The following is a 21,135-nucleotide window of genomic DNA, read 5'->3' as shown; positions in this document are numbered from 1 at the left end:
GTGATGAGAATCATAGTGTCTAGAGCAAGAAGGATCCTCAAAAGTCATTAGGTGTACCCTCTGTCCTTGGTTAACCACATTTTCAATATTACACATCTGGGATTTAGAAAGGTTATGTTTCTTCCTTAAAAAATAAGCTATTTCTGGCCGGGCGCGGTAGCTCAAGCCTGTAATCCCAGCACTTTGGGAGGCCGAGATGGGTGGATCATGAGGTCAGGAGATCGAGACCATCCTGGCTAACCCGGTGAAACCCCGTCTCTACTAAAAAATACAAAAAACTAGCTGGGCGAGGTGGCGGGCGCCTGTAGTCCCAGCTACTCGGGAGGCTGAGGCAGGAGAATGGCGTAAACCCGGGAGGCGGAGCTTGCAGTGAGCTGAGATCCAGCCACTGCACTCCAGCCTGGGCGACACAGTGAGACTCCGTCTCCAAAAAAAAAAAAAAGCTATTTCTATATCCCTAAACTTTTTTCTTTAGTACCATTTTTCAATTCACATAAAAAATGAATCAAGTGAATAGCAAGTGGGTTTGTGTGTGTGGGGTGGGGGGATGATAAACATAACATACCTAACACACAGCCTCAAAATAAGGTGGTATGTGTGTGCATTACATTAGTAGTGGCTTATATTCCAGAAAACTATGTAGGATTTCTCAGCTTAAAGTGGTCAGCCTATTACCTGGGTTTATGATTTTCTTGGGCACTTGCTTTTGTTAAAGTAACATCTTCTCAACCCCTAAAAAGGCCAAGTAGCAAATCCAGCCTTATTGCCCTCCAAATGAAGATCCAGAGATGATTCATTTAGTCTGGATGCTAATCAACAAAGTCTAAAAGAGTCTAGGCCTTAAAGTAGAAGAGACTGACTATACATTTCACGAAGCTAGGTATTGTGCCTGACTGGTTTATTGTGATTTCCCCAATCTGTACCTAGAACATAATAGGTGTTTAGTAGATTTTTGTAGAATTTATTAACTTATTTATGATGAGACATTCCTGTTCAAAACAGTTTTCAATTACATGATCATGTGCTACTAAAACAGACAAGATGGTGGTGATCATTACCGGTAATTCACAAACTTCACCAGGGCGCTGAAGGTCTGGAATCACTTCCACAGGGGACTTCATATTTTGGAGAAATGGACAACTACGTGTAAAAGTTAAAAGTTATAAAAATAGTTGTATGCATTTAAGTATTTGTGTTAGATTTTTTTGTTGTTTTGTTTTGTTTTGTCAGAGAGAGGGTCTCACTATGTTGCCCAGGCTGTTCTGGTTTCCAACTTCTGGCCTTGAGCAATCTTCCTCCTTAGGCATCCCAAAGTGCTGGGATTATAGGTGTGAGTCACCACGTCTGGCCTTGTATTTAGGTTTTTAAAAACACTATTAGAGTTTTAGTGACAAGAATTAAGTACAAAACTATTATTTCCAGTGATTTCTCTGTCAGTGTCATCAGATAAGGCATTTAGGTTGTGGCACTCTGCAAGAGAAACATAAATGGTTTATAAGTAATGGTAAAGATATCAAGGGAATTTGGTGGAATGAGTGCATATTTAACACTTTTCCATGCAACCAAGAAAAATGAACTTAAAGAATCAAAAATAGAAAAAAAAAAAAAAAACCAACTATGAATTCTGGAACCAAAAAACCACATTAGTGGAAAAACTGGTGAAATCCAAATAAAATCTGGATTTTAGTAAATAGTAATGTACAGTATATGAATTGGTACATTGATGATTTTGACAAATATATCATGCTAGTGTAAGATGTTAGCATTAGGGTAAATTGGGTATGGCAATATATAGGAACTCTTTGTATTACTTTGCACTTTTTCTGTAAATCTAAATAATTTCAAATAAAAATTTATTTAAAAAAAAAAAAACAAAAAACTGTGAGTGGCCAGACGCGGTGGCTCAAGCCTGTAATCCCAGCACTTTGGGAGGCCGAGATGGGCGGATCACAAGGTCAGGAGATCGAGACCACCCTGGCTAACACGGTGAAACCCCGTCTCTACTAAAAAATACAAAAAACTAGCCGGGCGAGGTGGCGGGCGCCTGTAGTCCCAGCTACTCGGGAGGCTGAGACAGGAGAATGGCGGGAACCCGGGAGGTGGAGCTTGCAGTGAGCTGAGATCCGGCCACAGCACTCCAGCCTGGGCAACAGAGCGAGACTCCGTCTCAAAAAAAAAAAAAAAACTCTGTGAGTGAGGTGGTTCATGCCTGTAATCCCAGCACTTTGGGAGGCCAAGGCGGGCAGATCACTTGAGGCCACAAGTTTGAGACCAGCCTGGCCAACATGGCAAAACCCTGTCTCTATTAAAAAGAAAATTCAAAAATTAACCAGTTCAAGTGATTCTTGTGCCCCAACCTCCCAAGTAGCTAGGACTACAGGCTTGAACCCGGGAGGCGGAGGTTACAGTGAGCCGAGATTGTGCCACTGCACTCCAGTCTGGGTGATGGAGTGAGACTCTGTCTCAAAACAAAACAAAACAAAAAAACAAACAAGGCCGGGCATAGTGGCTCATGCCTGTAATCCCAGCACTTTGGGAGGCTGAGGCGGGTGGATCACTTGAAGTCAGGAGTTTGAGACCAGCCTGACCAACATGGTGAAATCTCATCTCTACTAAAAATACAAAAATTAGCCAGGCATCGTAGTGGATGCCTGTAATCCCAGCGACTTGGGAAGCTGAGGCAGGAGAACTGCTTGAACCCAGGAGGCAGAAGTTGAAGTAAGCCAGGATTGCGCTATTGCACTCCAGTCTGGGCAACAGGAGCGAAACTCTGTCTCAAAAACAAACAAACAAACAGAAAAAAACCAACCAACCACAAACCACTCCATTGCCAGGTGCAATGGCTCATGCCTGTAATCCCAGCACTTGGGGAAGCCGAAGTAGGAGGATCGCTTGAGGCCAGAAGTTCAAGACCAGACCAACCTGTGCAACATAGAGAGATCTCCTCTAAAAATTAGCTAGCGGGGTGGCATGTATGTATAGTCCTAGCTACTTGGGGGGCTGAGGCAAGAAGATCGCTTGAGGCCAGGAGGCTGAGGCTACAGTGAGCCGTGACTGCATCACTGCACTCCAGCCTGGGTGACAGAGGAAGACCCTGTCTTAAACAAACAAAAAATTAAAAAAGAAACTCTCCATCAGTATCAAAACAAAAGAATGGCCACAAACATACTCTCTAAAAACTATTTGCCAATCTCGTGAAACTAGGATGCAAATACCCTGTAAACTCAGGTTTGATGTATGCTTAAAGAACAAGAGAGAAAGTTTAAAAAGATCCCTAGTTGCAATTATTAAAATGGACAGATGAGAACTATACATGTGAGTAAGTCAGTGGCCCATTCCATGCTGCAGAATCACAGGAGAGCAGGAATAAAGCAAAGAGATACTTTTTTTTTTTTTTTTTTTTTGATACAAGATCTCACTCTGTTGGCCAGGTTTGAGGCTAGTGGCACGATCAAGGATCAATGTAGCCTCCAACTCCCAGGCTCAAGTGATCCTCCCACCTCAGCCTCCGAAGTAACTGGGACTACAGGCACGTGCCACCATGCCAGGCTAATTCTTTTTTTTTTTTGTAGAAACAGGGTCTAACTATGTTGCTTAGGGTGGCCTGGAACTCCTAGGCTCGAGGTATCCTCCCACCTCAGTTTCCCAAAGTGCCGGGATTACAGGCGTGAGCCACTGCATCTGGCCCAGATACTTCATTTGTATTGCCTTCAAGTGACTTGGCGATGAGTCCAGAAATAGAAGCATAGCTTCAGAAAAACAACAAGTAGAACTTTTAATGTTTCTATCCAAAGTCAGCCACGTAGAGGCAAATAAAAACAGACCCACAGGGGAGGGGTGAAGTGGCTTACAAAAGAAAAAAAATATTTTAATAGGCCCATCAAGGAAAATAACCATGAAGGAAGGTAAAATATAAACTTACTCATACAAACAAATGCCAAATAAAGTTAGTTGCCAGCACAACTGCACTACAAAAAATGTGAAAGGGACCGGGCGCGGTGGCTCACCCCTGTAATCCCAGCACTTTGGGAAGCTGAGGCAGGCAGATCATGAGGTCAGGAGTTCAAGACCAGCCTGGCCAACATGGTGAAACTCTATCTCTACTAAAAATACAACAATTAGCCTGGCATGGTGGTGGGCACCTGTAATCTCAGCTACTCAGGAGGCTAAGGCAGGAGAATCACTTGAACCCGGGAGGCAGAGGTTGCAGTGAGCCAAGATTGTGGCACTGCACTCCAGCCTGGGAGACAGAACAAGACTCCATTTCAAAAAAAAAAAAAAAAAGTGAAAGGAAGCACATCAGTTAAAAGGAAAATGATAGCAGATGGAAATTTGGTTCTACTCAAAGGAATGAATAGTACAGGAATGATAACTAACAGGGTAAAAATGGAAGACATTTTCCATTGTAAAAATGTACTTAAATTGTTTAAAGCAAAGATATAACATTATATTGTAATATTTATTAAAGTACATGGAAATGAAATGTATGACAAAAGCACAGAGGATGAGAGGGGAGAAATGAAAATATACTATTGTATGGTTCATACATTTTATGTCAAGGTTATATATTTTTTTGACACAGAGTCTCACTGTGTCACCCAGGCTGCAGTGCAGTGGCACGATCTCAGCTTGCTGCAGCCTCTGCTTCCCGGGTTCAAGCAATTCTCGTGCCTCGGTCTCCCGAGTAGCTGGGATTACAGGTGTGCGCCACCACACCGAGCCAATACTTTTGTATTTTTAGAACAGACGGGGTTTCGCCATGTTGCCCAGGTTGCTCTGGAACTCCTGACCTCAAGTGATCTGCCTGCCTCAGCCTCCCAAATTACCAGGATTACAGGCATAAGCCACTGTGCCCGGCTGTTATAATATTTTTTGAAGATGACTGTGATATGTTAAATAGGCATATGGTAAACTCTACAGCAAGTAGTAAAAAGGTAAAATAAGGATGAATAGCTAATAAGCTGACAGAAATAAGATGGACTACTAAAAAAATACTCAAGGAGGGGGTAGAAAAAAGAAAAAAAAAAAAACCCTAAACCCTAGAAAGTCAGGAAAAGAAAAACAAAGGAGTGATGAAATAAATAGAAAGCAAATGGTAAAATGGTTTAAATCCAACCATATTCATAATTGCATTAAATTTAAACATTCTAAATATTCCAGTTAGAAAGCAGTTATTGTCAGACTCTTAAAAAAGCAAGACCTGGCTGGATGTGGTGGCTCACACCTCCATCTCAAAAAAAAGAGCAAGACCTGCTGGGTTCAGTGGTTCACACGTGTAATCCCAGCACTCTGGGAAGACAAGGCAGGAGAATTGCTTGTGGCTAGGTGTTTGCGATCAGACTGGGCAACATAGTGAGACCTTGTCTCTACAAAAAAATGAACAACCTTAGCCAAGTATGCTGGCAAGTGCCCATAGTCCCAGCTACTCAGAAGCCTGAGGTGGGAGGATTGCTTGAGCTTGGGAGGTCCAGGCTGCAGTGAGTCAAGACTGCACCACTGTACCCAGCGCAGGCAACAGAACGAGAATCTGTCTCATAAAAAAATAAAAAATAAAATAAAAGACCCCACCTGTGTTGTTGCCTATAAGAAGTCACTTTAAGGCTGGGTGCAGTGGCTCATGCCTGTAATCTCAACACTTAGGGTGGCAGAGGTGGGAGGACAGCTTGAGCCCAGGAGTTTGAGATCTGCCTAGGCAACATAGTGAGACTCCGTTACCCACAAAAAGGAAAAGGAAAAAACAAGAATTCACTTTAAATGTAGTCACAGAGAGATTAAAAATAAAATGATCTAAAAGATGTAACATGAAAAAAACTAATAAAGGCCTAAAAAATACTATCAGGGATAAAGAGGGATATTTCTGTTTTTTAGAGACAAAGTTTTACTCTGTCACCCAGGCTGGAGTCCAGTGGCACAATCATAGCTCATTGCAACCTGTACTCCTGAGCTCAAGCGATTCTCCTGCCTCTGCCTCCCAGGTAGCTGGGACTACAGATGCATGCTACCACACCCTGTTTTAAAATGTTTTTTATAGAAATGGAGTCTAGCTGTGTTGCAAAGGCCAGTCTCAAACTCCTAGCCTTGTGCACTCCTCCTACCTCAGCCTCCCAAAGTTCTGGGATTATAGGTGTGAACTACCATGCCTGCTTGGGATATTTAATATATTCTCTGGAATATGAAAGACCAAAGGGCAAAAAAATTGCTAAGACACACTCTTGAAGAGAAAGAACAAGACTATTTTGCAGGAAAATATGAAAATAAGCTCAATGGCCGGGTGTGGTGGCTCAAGCTTGTAATCCAGCACTTTGGGAGGCAAAGGCGGATGGATCATCTGAGGTTGGGAGTTCCAGACCAGCCTGACCAACACAGAGAAACCCCGTCCCTACTAAAAATACAAAATTAGCCGGGCGTGGTGGCACATGCCTGTAATCCCAGCTACCAGGGAGGCTGAGGCAGGAGAATCGCTTGAACCTGGGAGACGGAGGTTGCAGGGAGGTGGAGGTTGCAGTGAGCCGAGATGGTGCCATTGCATTCTAGCCTGGGTGACAGAGTGAAACTCTGTCTGGTGGAGGAGGAGGAGGAGGAAGAAGAAGAAGAAGGAGAAGAAAAAGAAGAAGGAGAAGGAGAAGGAGGAGAAGGAGGAGGAGAAGGAGGAGGAGAGGAGAAGGAGGAGGAGAGGAGAAGGAGGAGGAGAGGAGAAGGAGGAGGAGAAGGAAGAGGAGGAGGAGAAGAAGGAAAAGGAGGAGGAGAAGATGAAGAGGAAGAGGATGAAGAAGAGGAAGAGGAGGAAGAAGAAGAGGAGGAGGAGGAAGAAGAAAATAAGTTTAACATTATTAGTAATTACATTGACAAAAATTAAAATTTGGGCAATACCAAGTTAGTGAGGAAGCAAATCAATAGAAATGCATCTAGGCCAGTGGGAATGTAAATCAGTGCAACCACTTTGGAAAAAACTTTGCATTATCTAGTGGAGTTGAACATCCGCAAACTCTGTGACTCTGCAATTCTTTACTTTGTTATATATCCTAGAGAAACACACATGAGCACTGGGAAATATGTACAAGAATGTTCACAGGGCATTATTTGAATTTGCAACACTCTGAAAACAACACATGAGGTTAATCAACAGTAAAATAAATTATATATTCGTAACATAAAAACACTATTTACCAATGAAAACAAGGGAACTACAACTGTGTAGTACATATAAATATGGATGAAACTCAAAAACAGCGTGGAGGAAAACAAGCCAATTACAAGAAGAACCATGCAGTATGCTTCTTATCTGAACTTCAAGAATAGACAAAGCTAAATATGTTTAAGGATATATATGCAGTTGGTAAAACCACAAAGAGAAGCAAGGGAATAATTAACCCAAAACTGAGCATCATGTTTACCTGGATTGGAGGGACAAGGATATAATCAGAATTAGGGGGTGGTTGGCATGCAGAGTTGTTTTTTTTCTTTCTTTTTTTTTTTTTTTTTTTGAGACGGAGTCTTGCTCTGTTGCCTGGGAGTGCAATGGCGCCATCTCAGCTCACTGCAACTTCCGCCTCCCAGGTTCAAGCCATTCTCCTGCCTCAGCCTCCCTAATAGCTGGGACTACAGGCACGCCCAGTTAATTTTTTCTATTTTTTAATAGAGATGGGGTTTCACCATGTTGCCCAGGCTGGTCTGGAACTGTTGAGCTCAGACAATCTGCCCACATCAACCTCCCAAAGTGCTGAGATTATAGGCGTGAGCCACCACACCTGGCCACGGGGGTCTTTTAAGGCATTGATAATGTAAAATTTCTTGACTTTAGTAGTAGGTTCATAGGTTGCTTTGTATCCATTCTTTAAAGCATACATAAAAATTTTAGGCACTCATTTGGAGACATACTGGTTTGCAGTTTTTTTAAAAGAGGCAAAGGAAGAGTAAAAATCCAAAAAGGAGTTGGCTGGGAGCAGTGGCTCATGCCTGTAATCCAAGTACTTTGGAAGGCTGAAGCAGAAGGATCATTTGGAGCCAGGAGTTTGAGACCAGCCTGGGCAACAAAGCAAGACTCCATCTCTACAAAAAAAAAATAATTTAAAAAAATTAGCCAGGCATGGTGACACGTGCTTGTAGTCCTAGCCACTGGGGAGGCTGAGGATCACTTGAACCCAGGAATTTGAGGCCACAGTGAGCTAGGATTGCACCACTGCACTTGCTCCAGCCTGGGTGACAGAGCCAAGACCCAGTCTCTTTAAAAATAAAAACACTAAAGGCCAGGTGTGGCGGCTCATACCTGTAATCCCAGCACTTTGGGAGGCTGAGGCAGGAGGATCACTTGAGGTCAGGAGTTCAAGACCAGCCTGACCAACATGGTGAAACCCTGTCTCTACTAAAAGTACAAAAAAGTAGCCAGGCGTGGTGGGAGGCACCTGTAGTCCCGGCTACTTGGGAGGCTGAGGCAGGAGAATCGCTTGAACCTGGGAGGCAGAGGTTGCAGTGAGCCAAGATCACGCCACTGCACTCCAGCCTGGGTGACAGAGCGAGACTCCATCTCAAAAACAACAACAACAACAAAACACTAAAATAATGATAATAATGATAGTATAAAAGGGAGTTGATAGATTCCAGAGTAAGTTCTAAATAAAACTAGACTGCATCCTAGCTTATCCTTCCAAGAATTAAGTAGAATGTCTCCATTGTTCACAATAATTTATTACATACTAAGCCCAAATAAGAAAGAAAAATGAGGTTAACTGCTGCTGTCAAAACACCTTCAAGGTAATAAAATTAGATGGAAGTATTAATTTTATTTTATTTTTGTTTTTACCACTATACAAATGAGCAGGAAGCATTCATTTTAAAATCTGTATGTGTTCATATTCATTTCTAAGAAAAAAAAACTCCTACTAATTACATAGTGAAAACACAAATTTCTTCTTGCAATTAAACATTTCTAAAGAGTTTGATGGGTAAAAAAAATTAAGTTTAAAGATTCACAGAAAAGAAATATTTTTTCATAAAATTTTAGAACAGATATTTTTCTAAAAACTTCCAGCGCAGGAAAAAAAAACAAAAAACAAAAAAACGTTGTTTGCAATCAAAGGATTGAGAATCAGAAAGGCATGGAACTTCTCAATAGCACATTAGGAGCTAGTGGAAATGTAGCAATGCTTCTACAATTTACAATTAAAATGATTTCCAACCTATAATTCTACACCTAGCTAAACTATCAAGTAAGTGTGAGAATACAGGGAAAACATATATACAGATAGATCTATATGTCTATATATGCATTATGTACAACTAAAAATGTGTATTTCTTACGCAGTCTTTTCCAGTGAACTCTGAAGTGTTCCACCAAAATGAGTGAGTGAACCAAGAAGAGGATGACATTAGATCTGGGAGATACAACAGAGGAGATAATCTCCAGGATGCCTGTGAACAAAGATCCCTGGATCCCAGGATGATTATAGGACAAGTTGTTCATAATCCAGCAGGCCAGAAGATTTCCAGGGAAACTCATTCAAGAAGATGAAAATTATGGATGACTACTTCAAGATGAAAATGGGCCAAGCGCAGCGGCTCACACCTGTAATTCCAGCACTTTGGGAGGTTGAGGCGGGTGGATCACCTGAGGTCAGGAGTTCCAGACTAGCCTGGCCAACATGGCAAAACCCCATCTCTATTAAAAATACAAAAATTAGCCAGGCATAGTGGTGCACGCCTGTAGTCCCAGCTACTTGGGATGCCGAGGCAGGGAGAATTGCTTGAACCTGGGAGGCAGAGGTTGCAGTGAGCCGAGATCATGCCACTGTACTCCAGCCTGGGTGACAGAACAAGACTCCATCTCAAAGAAAAAAAAAAAGACAAATATGATGATGACTCTTTCAGGAAATGAAAATAATGAGATATCTGGTAGGTCTGGATGACTTAAGAGGAGATTTAAACATTTGGGATAATTTAAAGATGAGCTGGTGTTCATCTTTATTTACTTAAATAAATGAAATGATTAATATGTGAATATTCTCTCAAGAAACAAAAATAAGCAATGTACATAAAAATTAAGCAGATGGCTATAATTTTTTTAAAAACAGAAAAGTTGATGAGAAATTGGAACCCTCATACATTGTTGGTGGGAATTTAAAATGGTGCAACACTGTGGAAAACAGTTTAGCAGTTCCTCAAAAAGTTAAAACAGACCAGGTGTGGTGACTCACACTTGTAATTCCAGCACTTTGAGAGGCCAAGGCGGGTGGATCACTTGAGGTCTGGAGTTTGAGACCAGCCTGGCCAACATGGTGAAACCCCATCTCTAATAAAAATACAAAAAATTAGCCGGGCGTGGTGGCAGGCACCTGTAATCCCAGCTACTCAGGAGGATGAGGCAGGAAAATCGCTTGAACCCAGGAGTCGGAGGTTGCAGTGAGCTGAGATCGCAGCACTGTACTCCAGCCTGGGTGACAGAGTGAGGCTCTGTCTGAGAGAAAAAAAAAAAGTTAAAACATAGAATTACTATATAGCTAGCAATTTCATTGTTAGGTGTATGCCCCAAAGAATTGAATATAGTTACATGCTCCAACAGATACCTGTACCCAAATGTTCCTATCGGTATTACTCATGGTAGCCAAAAGGTAGAAACAACCCAAATATCTGCAAATAGATGAATGGATAAATAAAATGTAGTGTATCCGTATGGAATATTACTTGGTCACAAAAGGAAGGAAGTACTGGCCGGGCGCGGTGAGCCTGTAATCCCAGCACTTTGAGAGGCCAAGACGGGCGGATCATGAGGTCAGGAGATCGAGACCATCCTGGCTAACACGGTGAAACCCCGTCTCCACTAAAAAATACAAAAAAAAAGTAACTGGGCGAGGTGGCGGGCGCCTGTAGTCCCAGCTACTCGGGAGGCTGAGGCAGGAGAATGGCGTAAACCCGGGAGGCGGAGCTTGCAGTGAGCCAAGATCCGGCCACTGCACTCCAGCCTGGGTGACAGCGCCAGACTCCGTCTCAAAAAAAAAAAGGAAGTATTTATACAAGCTACAACATGGATAAACCTCAAAACAATATGCCAAGTGAAAGATCCAAATGCAAAAGGTCAAACTGTATGCTTCCATATAGAGGAAATAGTCAGAACAAATAAATCCATAGACACCAATTAGGTTGGTGTATCCCAGGGGCTGGGCATGGAGTGGGGTGGAGAGATAAGGAGGGCTTGCTTAATGGATACAGAGTTTTCTCTGGGGGCGATGAAAGCTTTTTGGAACTAGATAGAAGGGGTGGTTGCACAACATTGTGAATGTACTATGATAAATGCCACAGAATTGTACACTCTAAAATAGTTTAATTGCGGTGCATGGTGGCTCACGCCTATAATCCCAGCACCTTGGGAAGCCAGGATGGGAAGATTGCTTGAGCCCAGAAGTTTGAGACCAGCCTGGGCAACATAGGGAGACCCTGTCTCTAAAAAAAAAAAAAAAAAAAAAAAAAAAAAAAAATTAGCTGGGTGTGGAGACTCGTGCCTGTATTCCCAGCTACCTGGGAGGCTGAGCGAGGAAGACTGCTTGAGCCAGAGAGGTCAAGGCTGCAGTGAGCCATGACTGCACCACTGCACTCCAACCTGGGCAAGAGAGAGACCCTGTCACGAAAAATAATAAATAAATAAATAAATAAATAAATAAAATGGTTACTATGTGAATTTTACCTCAGGAAAAAAAAATAAGCAAACATACTAACAGGCCAGTTACTACTTCCTAAAGAAAATAAAGGAGGTACAGGAAAGGAAAATAAATAAAAATTTACCACAAGCTTCAGCTCTGCATAGCATTTATATAGTCATGATAATGTAAACATGTAATGTGAAAATATGAATCTAAGGCCGGGCGCGGTGGCTCAAGCCTGTAATCCCAGCACTTTGGGAGGCCGAGACGGGCGGATCACGAGGTCAGGAGATCGAGACCATCCTGGCTAACACGGTGAAACCCCGTCTCTACTAAAAAAATACAAAAAACTAGCCGGGCGAAGTGGCGGGCGCCTGTAGTCCCAGCTACTCGGGAGGCTGAGGCAGGAGAATGGCGTGAACCCGGGAGGCGGAGCTTGCAGTGAGCTGAGATCCGGCCACCGCACTCCAGCCTGGGCGACAGAGCCAGACTCAGTCTCAAAAAAAAAAAAAAAAAAAAAAGAAAATATGAATCTAACCAAAACTATGCCATAACTATAAAGAGGCAAAGGCTAGTACAGGAAGGGGGTCATGGAGCAAAGGGATGAAAGACGAAGACTCATCCTTCATAGCCTGAATCAGAGGAGTAGATAAAGACTCAATCTAAAGATAAAATAAGGCAGGAAATGAGGGGGGAGGAGAAAAACCAAACTGTTGAAGTGCATCCAAAGTCGCAGATAGTTAACATTCATTCCACTCACTTGGGAAAACATCTGGTGTGATTGTCTAATGGGTCATCACCTTCCTGCCACTTCTCTAAACACCCGCCACAGGAAAAGCACTGCACGATGTCCTTTATACCTAAAAGTAAGGAAACTTGATCAGTGCCACTGGCGTGGGCATCTGTCCATTCACATGCCCACATGTTAATGTCCAATAACCACCAGACCTGTAATAGTGTCAGTCTCCAGCTGGGTTTTGTGACAGTCAGAAGCTGGTTACCAGTGAGGCAATTTTCTATATAAGACTCTGTCCACCAACGGGGTAACCAGCAAGTAGTCATTGAATGCTCCTATGCACCATGCACTTTGATGCGCACCATCCCTCTGCTCCATTCTCCTTTGATCAACCAACAGATTGGCAACCAGAATCTGGCATTGAAGCTCCATGAGGGGGCTGGCGCAGTGGCTCATGCCTGTAATCCCAGCACTTTGGGAGGCCAAGGCCAGCGGATCACCTGAGGTCAGGAGTCTGAGACCAGTCTGGCCAACATGGTGAAACCCTGTCTTTACTAAAAATACAAAAATTAGCTGGGCGTGGTGGCACATGCCTGTAATCCTAGCTACTCAGGAGGCTGAGGCAGGAGAATCGCTTGAACCCAGGAGACAGAGGTTGCAGTGAACTAAGATAGCGCCACTGCACTCCAGCCTGGGTGACAAGAGTGAAACTCCGTCTCAAAAAATAAGAATAAAAATAAGCTCCATGAGGGTAGAGGTTTTTGCTCACTAATGAATGACATGAACCTAGAAGAGTGCTTGGCACTCACGTGGCACTCAGTCAGTATTCGTTTAATGAATGAATCGGAAAGAGTATATTTAGAGCTCAAGGAAAAAAAATCAGCAAATCTAGCAACCCTTATGTAAGTGAATGCATGAAGAATTAATTGCATCTTACCACATTATTGCCAGGTTTATTACACCAGAAATAGGATTAAGTCTCTTTGTGAGATTATATGTCTTTGGAAAGAAACTGGTATTTAGCTCTGCAAAAGGATCAAACTAGAAAAAGAGCATTTCTCATCTTCCTTCCACTCTGGGAAAGCTGGGGCAGAGGAAAGCCTCCCAGAAGTATGAGATCCTAAAGCTTGCAAGATCTGAAAAGGGTGAGAGATGATTAGGATTTGTGTGGAGAGGTGGAGGACTGGAAAGGAAGAGGGCGAGGACACTGGTCAGAGGGGTCTTGCGGAAGGCTGACAAGAGGCAGACACGGTAGAGTAGGGAGAAATGGCAAACACTCTTTCCAAAGGCTTAAGATGGTGAGGCAGTCAGATTTTTTTTTTTTCCCAATGGACTATGTCTGCTAGGTAGAGTGACAACTATATTCTCTTTCTCTGTATTGCTCTGTGATATTTGTGACAGTTACTTGATCTCTCAGTTAAAGATCTGCATTAACCTCCACTGTAACTTATGCATGTGTTTGGTCTGAGCAAGACCAGCAAGGTACCCAGGAATGTTTCCCTGATCATCGTGTATCTCAGGTAGAGATTTAGCTGAGAGGAACCAGCCCATCATTTGTGGATTGCAGAGGTGCTTCCTAATGACCAGCAGCTAAAGAGAAAATGTCACAATCTGGTGGAAGACGCTGCATGTTTAGGAATCATGAAAATGAATTTCCTGAGTTTCTCCTGCAGGCAGAATGTGGCAAAGATTGCTATCCATGTTCTTACTATCTCAAATCCTTCCATACTAATAGAAATTCCAATTTTCAGCTGGGCATATTGCCACCCAGGAAAAAGATTAGGTTTCCCAGCTCCTCTTATAGCTAGGTATGGTCATCTCCATCTGACTAAATTCTTTTTTTTTTTTTTTTTTTTTTTTGAGACGGAGTTTCACTCTTGTTGCCCAGGCTGGAGTGCAATGGCATGATCTCAACTCACTGCAACCTCCATCTCCCAGGTTCAAATGATTCTCCTGCCTCAGCCTCGCAAGTAGCTGGGATTACAGGCGCCCACCATGTCTGGCTAATTCTTTCTATTTTTAGTAGAGACGGGGTTTCACCATATTGGCCAGGCGGGTCTCGAACTCCTGACCTCAGGTGATCCACCCACCTCGGCCTCCCAAAGTGCTGGGATTACAGGTGTGAGCCACCATACCTGGCCCATCCAATTAAGTTCTGATTAAAGAAATATAAGCAGAAGTGTCCTGTGACAGTTTCTGGGAGCACCTTGTCAGGGAACAAGAGGTGAGGAGAGTAACGTGTAGAAAGAAAAGACACGATGATGATCACAAATAGAATACTTGTATTCATTGTTAGTCCATACCTTAAGGTTTCAAATGTGAAGGTTTACCACCTAAGGGAGGAATCGAAAACTGGGAGAGGATTTATGATGCAGGAAAGAAAAGGGATCTGTGTCAGGTGCAGTGGCTCACACATGTAATCCCAGCATTTTGGGAGGCCAAGGCAGGAGGATTGCTTGAGCCCAGGAGGTTCAGGCTGCAGTGAGCCATGATCTCACCACTGCCCTCTAGCCTGGGTGACCATGTTTCTAAAAATAGAAAGAAAAGAAAAAGAATCTATAAGAAATGCTGAAGTGAGGCCTGGCGTGGTGGCTCACGCCCGTAATCCCAGCATTGGGAGGCCAAGGTGGGCGGATCACGAGATCAGGAGATCGAGACCATTCTGACTAGTACAGTGAAACCCCGTCTCTACTAAAAATACAAAAAAGTAGCTGGGTATGGTGGCACACGCCTGTGGTTCCAGCTACTCCAGAGGCTGAGGCAGGAGAATCACTTGAACCTGGGAGGCAGAGGTTGCAGTGAGCCGAGATTGTGCCACTGCACTCCAGCAACGGAGTGAGACTCTGTCTCCAAGGCAAAAAGAAAAGAAAAGAAAAAGAAATGCTGAAGCTAGTGGAGATTGCTGAGTGTAGCTAAATGCAAGCCCAGGAGCATCAAGTGTATGTGGGAATTAAAGGTTAAGCAAGCAAGTGGTCACAACTTACTGACTCACCTGTGTAGAAAAGACCTGCTTTGGCCAGTGCTGCAGCTCCCACAGCTGACTCCCAGGGCCAGTCCTTAAAAGAGTCCAGCCGTAGTTCTTCGTAAGCAAAGATGCTGTCATTGCAATAAGCTTGAATAAAAAGCACAGGGTGAGACCAGCAGGCTTTAGTCTTTTTTTTTTTTTTTCTATGTCTCTATTGCTGCGGCACAAATTAAAGAGACCAGTAGGCTTTGATATTGCAAGTATCAGTGTTCAAGTTGTCCCTTCACAGTTACAGATGGAATGATGTCTAGAGTGTGCTTCAGAACAAATGGGGGAAAAAAGACAAAAAGAGATAGGGACAAAAAAATCAAAAGAAGAAATAAACAAGCAAAGCCTTTGGAAAATGTTTGAGGTTTTACCTGATGCCATAGGTAATTCTCTCTGGACCCAGGAATTCACAAAATGTTCTGCCTGAGGGAAATTAAAATTCAAGTTGTTGTCTTTTTTTTTTTTTTTTTTTTAGGCAGAGTCGCACTCTGTTGCCCAGGCTGAAGTGCAGTGGCACATTCTCGTCTCACTGCAACCTCCGCCTCCTGGGTTCAGGTGATTCCCCTGCCTCAACCTCCCGAGTAGTACAGGCATGTGCCACCACACCCAGCTAATTTTTTTTTTTTTTGTATTTTTAGTAGAGACAGACACCATGTTGAAGTTTTTTTTTTTTTTTTTTGAGACAGAGTCTTGCTCTGTCGCCCAGGCTGGACTGCAGTGGCATGACCTTGGCTCACTGCAAGCTCCGCCTCCCGGATTCACACCATTCCCCTGCCTCAGCCTCCTGAGTGGCTGGGACTACAGGCGCCCGCCACCACGCCCGGCTAATTTTTTGTATTTTTAGTAGAGATGGGGTTTCACCATGTTAGCCAGGATGGTCTCGATCTCCTGACCTCGTGATCTGTCCATCTTGGCCTCCCAAAGTGCTGGGATTACAGGTGTGAGCCATCGCGCCCGGCCCATGTTGGAAGTCTTGAGGTTGGTCTCGAACACCTGATCTCAAGAGATCTGCCCAACTCGGCCTCCCAAAGTGCTGGGATTACAGGCGTGAGCTACTGCGCCTGGCCTGATTGTTCGACTTATGAAGTATATACCTATCTGTGAACAAGAACTGAAGGAACTTTTCCCCAGAATGAAGAGTTTCATTGGCTGGAATGGCAGGGTCGTAGGAGAATTATCCCTTTAATTTTGATTTCTGTTGATGTTGCAATTGTTTTTATGCAGTGCAAGCAAGCAAACACACACACACACACACACACGCATGCATGCAAGCTGTGAATGTTTATGCCTACTCAGTAGGAAGCCTTCTCAGGGTCACTGTTTCCAGAAACTGACCTTGAAAACAGACTTGCATTTAGATATCACAGATGTACTTTGACAAATGAGGAAGTAAGAGACATAGAATGGTATCTAAATTCATCAGGGTATTATATGTTGAGCAACTGACTCTTCTGGGAAAGCTGCACCCAATTTCTTTTTGGGGAAACACCTCTCTTCCCCCACTGTCAGGCCATGTTCTCTCTAGAGTTCTGGTCTTCTGAGTCATGTTAATCAATACATTCTCATTTTTATTTAAGCCAGTTTGGATTCAATTTCCCATCACTCTCCACTAGGAAATTGGTACTGATACAGGATAGTTAGCCAGTTGGGAAGAGCCAGCTCTGCGGCCCACTGTGGGTGACAGCGCATAGGTCAGGAGATCATAGCAAGCGTGCAGATGGGGCAGCAGAGGGAAGCTGGGACAAGTGGATTCATTCATAGAGGGGAAGACTATCAGGAAGGCAAGCAGAGCCCATCAGAAGCCAGCTCTGGAAAAAGAAAAAGGCTCTAGGTCAGCAAGTGAATGTGATATTGTTTCACTTTGAAGATGGGAGCCAGGGGAATGAAAGGAGAAAGGAAGAAAGAAATAAAACCCATGACATAAAAAGAATGCCTACGCCCTTCAGAGTCAGACATTTGTAGGTAATCCAAAGACTTGAGAAAAAAATTGCTGTTCTACATTACCGTTATGTCAACAAATCCCTTGTAGCTTTGAATATACTGGGCAATTTCCTCTGAGGATTTCTTACTTTGAAGAAATTCACATCTGTAATTAATGAATATAATTAAAATTTACCCCAATACTGTGATAGAGCTGTCCTATATCACGATGAACATTTATAAAAACGTACTGAATTGTTGAATTTTATTATACTTCAATAAAATTGCCCAAAAATTTACCACAAAACTTACTGAGGAGAATTACCATTATTCTCATATAATTATTTTTTATTTCTATTAGTGACAACATATGTAGTTATTTAAAATTAAATCTTCAGATTAACTTTTTTCTTGAAATAAAATATACAATACAATCAAAGAGACTGATTTACAGTAAATATAGGATGGAGCTTTTGATTTTTGGAATTAAGCAGTGGTGTACCTGGGGTTATATGAAAGCTACTGGCAGTAAAGAGAACTACATTTAAAAGAATAGGCCAGATGCAGTGGCTCAAATCCAGGAATTCAACACTAGCCTGGGCAACATGGCGAAACCCCATCTCTACAAAAAATACAAAAATTAGCGGGGCATGGTGCCACACCTCTGTTGTACCAGACACTCGGGAGGCTGAGCGGGGAGGATCACCTGAGCCTGGGGAGGTAGAGGCTGCACTGAGCCACGATCAGGCTGCTGCACTCCAGCCTGGGCAACAGACTGAGACCCAGTCTCAAAAATAAATACAAAAAATCTTTTTAAAATAACAATAAAAAATAAAAATAAAAATAAAAATAAAATAACAATAATATATTTATCTACCGAACAAAAAATTACCATGCATTAGAAAGTAATGTATATTAGGCACCAGGCATGATGGCTCACACCTGGAATCCCAGCACTTCGGGAGGCTGAGGCAGGTGGATCACGAGATCAGGAGTTCGAGACCAGCCTGGCCAAGATGATGAAACCCTGTCTCTACTAAAAGTACAAAGATTAGCTGGCTGTGGTGGCAGGTGCCTGTAATCCCAGCTACTCAGGAGGCTGAGGCAGGAGAATCGCTTGAACCTGGGAGGTGGAGGTTACAGTGAGCCGAAATCACGCCCCTGCATGCTAGCCTGGGCAACAGAGCAAGACTCTGTCTCAAAAAAAAAAAAAAAAGAAAAGAAAAAGTAATGGATGTTAATTTATAATTTTTGATTTTTTTAAAAAAGAGCATATTGAATACCATTTTAAAAACACATTCATTTCCCATAAAAGAGAAGCAGTTTTAAAATTAACTTTTAAAAATTCCTCCAATTCAGCTGGGCATGGGGGATCATGCCTGTAATCCCAGCACTTTTGGAGGCTGAGGCAGGTGGATTGCTTGAGGCCAGGAGTTCGAGACCAGCCTGGTCAACATGGTGAAAGCCCATCTCTACTAAAAATACAAAAATTAGCCAGGCATGGTGGCAGCCACCTGTAATCCCAGCTACTTGAGAGGCTGAGGCAGGAGGATCACTTGAACCTGGGAAGCAGAGTTTGCAGTGAGTCATGATTGCACCACTACACTCTAGCCTGGGCGACAGAGCGAGACTCTGTCTCAAAAAAAAAAAAAAAATCCCTCTAATTCAAATTTCAGTTTTCTTTCTATGGTGCTGTAGCAAAGAATGGGTTGTGAACCCAAAGGCTGGAGCATTAGTCCCCGCTCTTCCACCAGTGGGGTGTGACCAACCTTGCCATCATTCTCTTAAATAAATCACAGGAGAACATGGATGCCATCAGATGATCTGTATATTTCCCCAGGGTCACGATTCTATGTGATAGGCAGCCAGGGTCCCCAGTTTTCAGGTGTAAAAATCTTTCCAAAGATTGCCCTAAGTCTGCACATAATCCATATGGTACACAATGCACGGGGTGGTTCCCTGTTCTCATGATTTATATGGATTGAGGAGGAACTCAGTACCTCAAAAAATTACCATAAAATCAGCTTACATTTATGGAGTGCCACATTTTAAAAAGTGTTAGGGTATACTCATTTTGTTGAGAGTTTATAAAAGAAGCAACAAATTAAAGCCCAAAAAGCTAAAAACAGAGTAACCAGCAAGAAACTTGGGGATTCTTGCTCTAATTCCAGCTCTTAAATTTTATTGACTGACCATATGCTTATGAGGACAAACAAATGAAAGGCAAAACAGTTGGTCATCAGTCATCCTCACATTATACATGGTAATTTTTTTTTTTTTTTTTTTTTTTTTAAGATTGAGTCTGGCTCTGTCGCCCAGGCTGGAGTGCGGTGGCCGGATCTCAGCTCACTGCAAGCTCCGCCTCCCGGGTTCACGCCATTCTCCTGCCTCAGCCTCCTGAGTAGCTGGGACCACAGGCGCCCGCCACTTCGCCCGGCTAGTTTTTTGTATTTTTTAGTAGAGACGGGGTTTCACCTTGTTAGCCAGGATGGTCTCGATCTCCTGACCTCGTGATCCGCCCGTCTCGGCCTCCCAAAGTGCTGGGATTACAGGCTTGAGCCACCGCGCCCGGCTACATGGTAATTTTTACAAAGCATTTGATCCATATACTTTTTTTCTCATCCTTACAGCCACCAGACAAGCTGTATATTATTATCTGCTGTGGAAGTTGCAGATACCAAGATGAAATCACTTTTGTCAGACCCACACAAAATAGGGCTGGGAAGGCGCGACGGAATGGGGTTCAGGTTTACATGTCCAAGATAGGAATGGTTCCAAAGACTTTCTAAGAATCCCATAAAAATCCCTTCACACCTGTCACACATCTCCTGCTTTGCATTGCTTGCATGTATGCACATATTTCTATGACAAGGTTTATCACTGCACATTCTTTAGGACTGCAGCAATTCAGATAAGATAAGATGAGATGAGATGCTCTCAAAAGAACACCTGCCCAGGAATGGCATCTCCACCAATGAACACACAACAACTCTGGCTTTGAGCCTTCAGAACCAAGGAATTCTCTTTGCCCCTCTCGCCTCTCCCCTCTCCCCTCTCCCCTCTCTTCTCTCTCTCTCAAGAAACTGGAGCCTTGTCATATTGCCCAGGGCGTTCTCAAACTCCTGGCCTCCAACGACCCTCCCGCCTCAGCCTCCCACATAGCTGTGATTACCCATATGAGCTACCATGCACTGCTATGAACTCTGTTTCTAAGGAGCTTATGTGAACTTCTCCCTTTTGCCAAGAAAACTTCCCTTTACCCTCACTGCACGTGCCTGGGGTTTACCATAGTGCATTCCAAATCATAACCCTCTTTTCTTATTCCTGAATAAATTTGACATATTTTGGGATATCTTTCTCTAATTTTTTTTTTTTTTTAGGTTGACACTGCATTTTACATATGAGATTCAGACAAGGTCAGTCCCTTGTCTAGGGTCTGGTAGTCAGGTAGCCGCAGATTCAAGCCTGGCTCTATCTCCTAAGCCTCTGCACTACCCCCTGCCCTTGTTTGACAGCCTGAGCTCCTTCCTGCTCTAGGAGTGGTTGCTGGACTGCTGTCTCCCCTCCCTGTACTTATTACCTTACCCTCCGTCCTATGTTAGAGAAGGCACATGAAGGACCCTCCAGACAGGATGTGTGGCTCTAGTAGGTGCTAGTCACATGATAATGTGATAATGTGTGAATGGTGCCACTGGCACTTGTCCAGTGTATAACCCAGCGACACTAAACACAGTGACCCTGAGGCTAAGTGAAGCCTGAGCTGAGGTCCGAGCTGAGACAGGTGCCCACGAGCAGTGGCTTGTGCTCCAGCCAGGGCTGCTGTTCACTGTTACATA

At 43.3% G+C, this 21,135-nt stretch overlaps 1 protein-coding gene across 3 annotated transcripts in view; it reads right to left on the bottom strand.

The window, feature by feature from the left end:
• The window catches only part of NAIP (NLR family apoptosis inhibitory protein), a 54,208-nt gene that overhangs the window by 16,902 nt on the left and 16,171 nt on the right, over positions 1–21,135 (bottom strand). For 2 of the 3 annotated variants that reach the window (XM_025387686.1, XM_025387687.1), the window contains 5 exons: positions 17,384–17,465; positions 15,751–15,802; positions 15,359–15,478; positions 12,391–12,490; positions 1,059–1,140 (listed from right to left, as the gene is read on the bottom strand). In XM_025387686.1, the coding sequence (XP_025243471.1) occupies positions 1,059–1,140; positions 12,391–12,490; positions 15,359–15,478; positions 15,751–15,802; positions 17,384–17,465 (436 nt within the window). Of the gene's footprint in view, positions 1–1,058; positions 1,141–12,390; positions 12,491–15,358; positions 15,479–15,750; positions 15,803–17,383; positions 17,482–21,135 lie in introns of all 3 variants that reach the window. The other variant, XM_025387688.1, reaches the window with a different exon arrangement.

Source organism: Theropithecus gelada, chromosome 6 (assembly GCF_003255815.1).
Source record: "Theropithecus gelada isolate Dixy chromosome 6, Tgel_1.0, whole genome shotgun sequence".
Lineage (NCBI taxonomy): Eukaryota > Metazoa > Chordata > Mammalia > Primates > Cercopithecidae > Theropithecus > Theropithecus gelada.
This window is presented reverse-complemented; position numbering and strand designations above follow the sequence as displayed.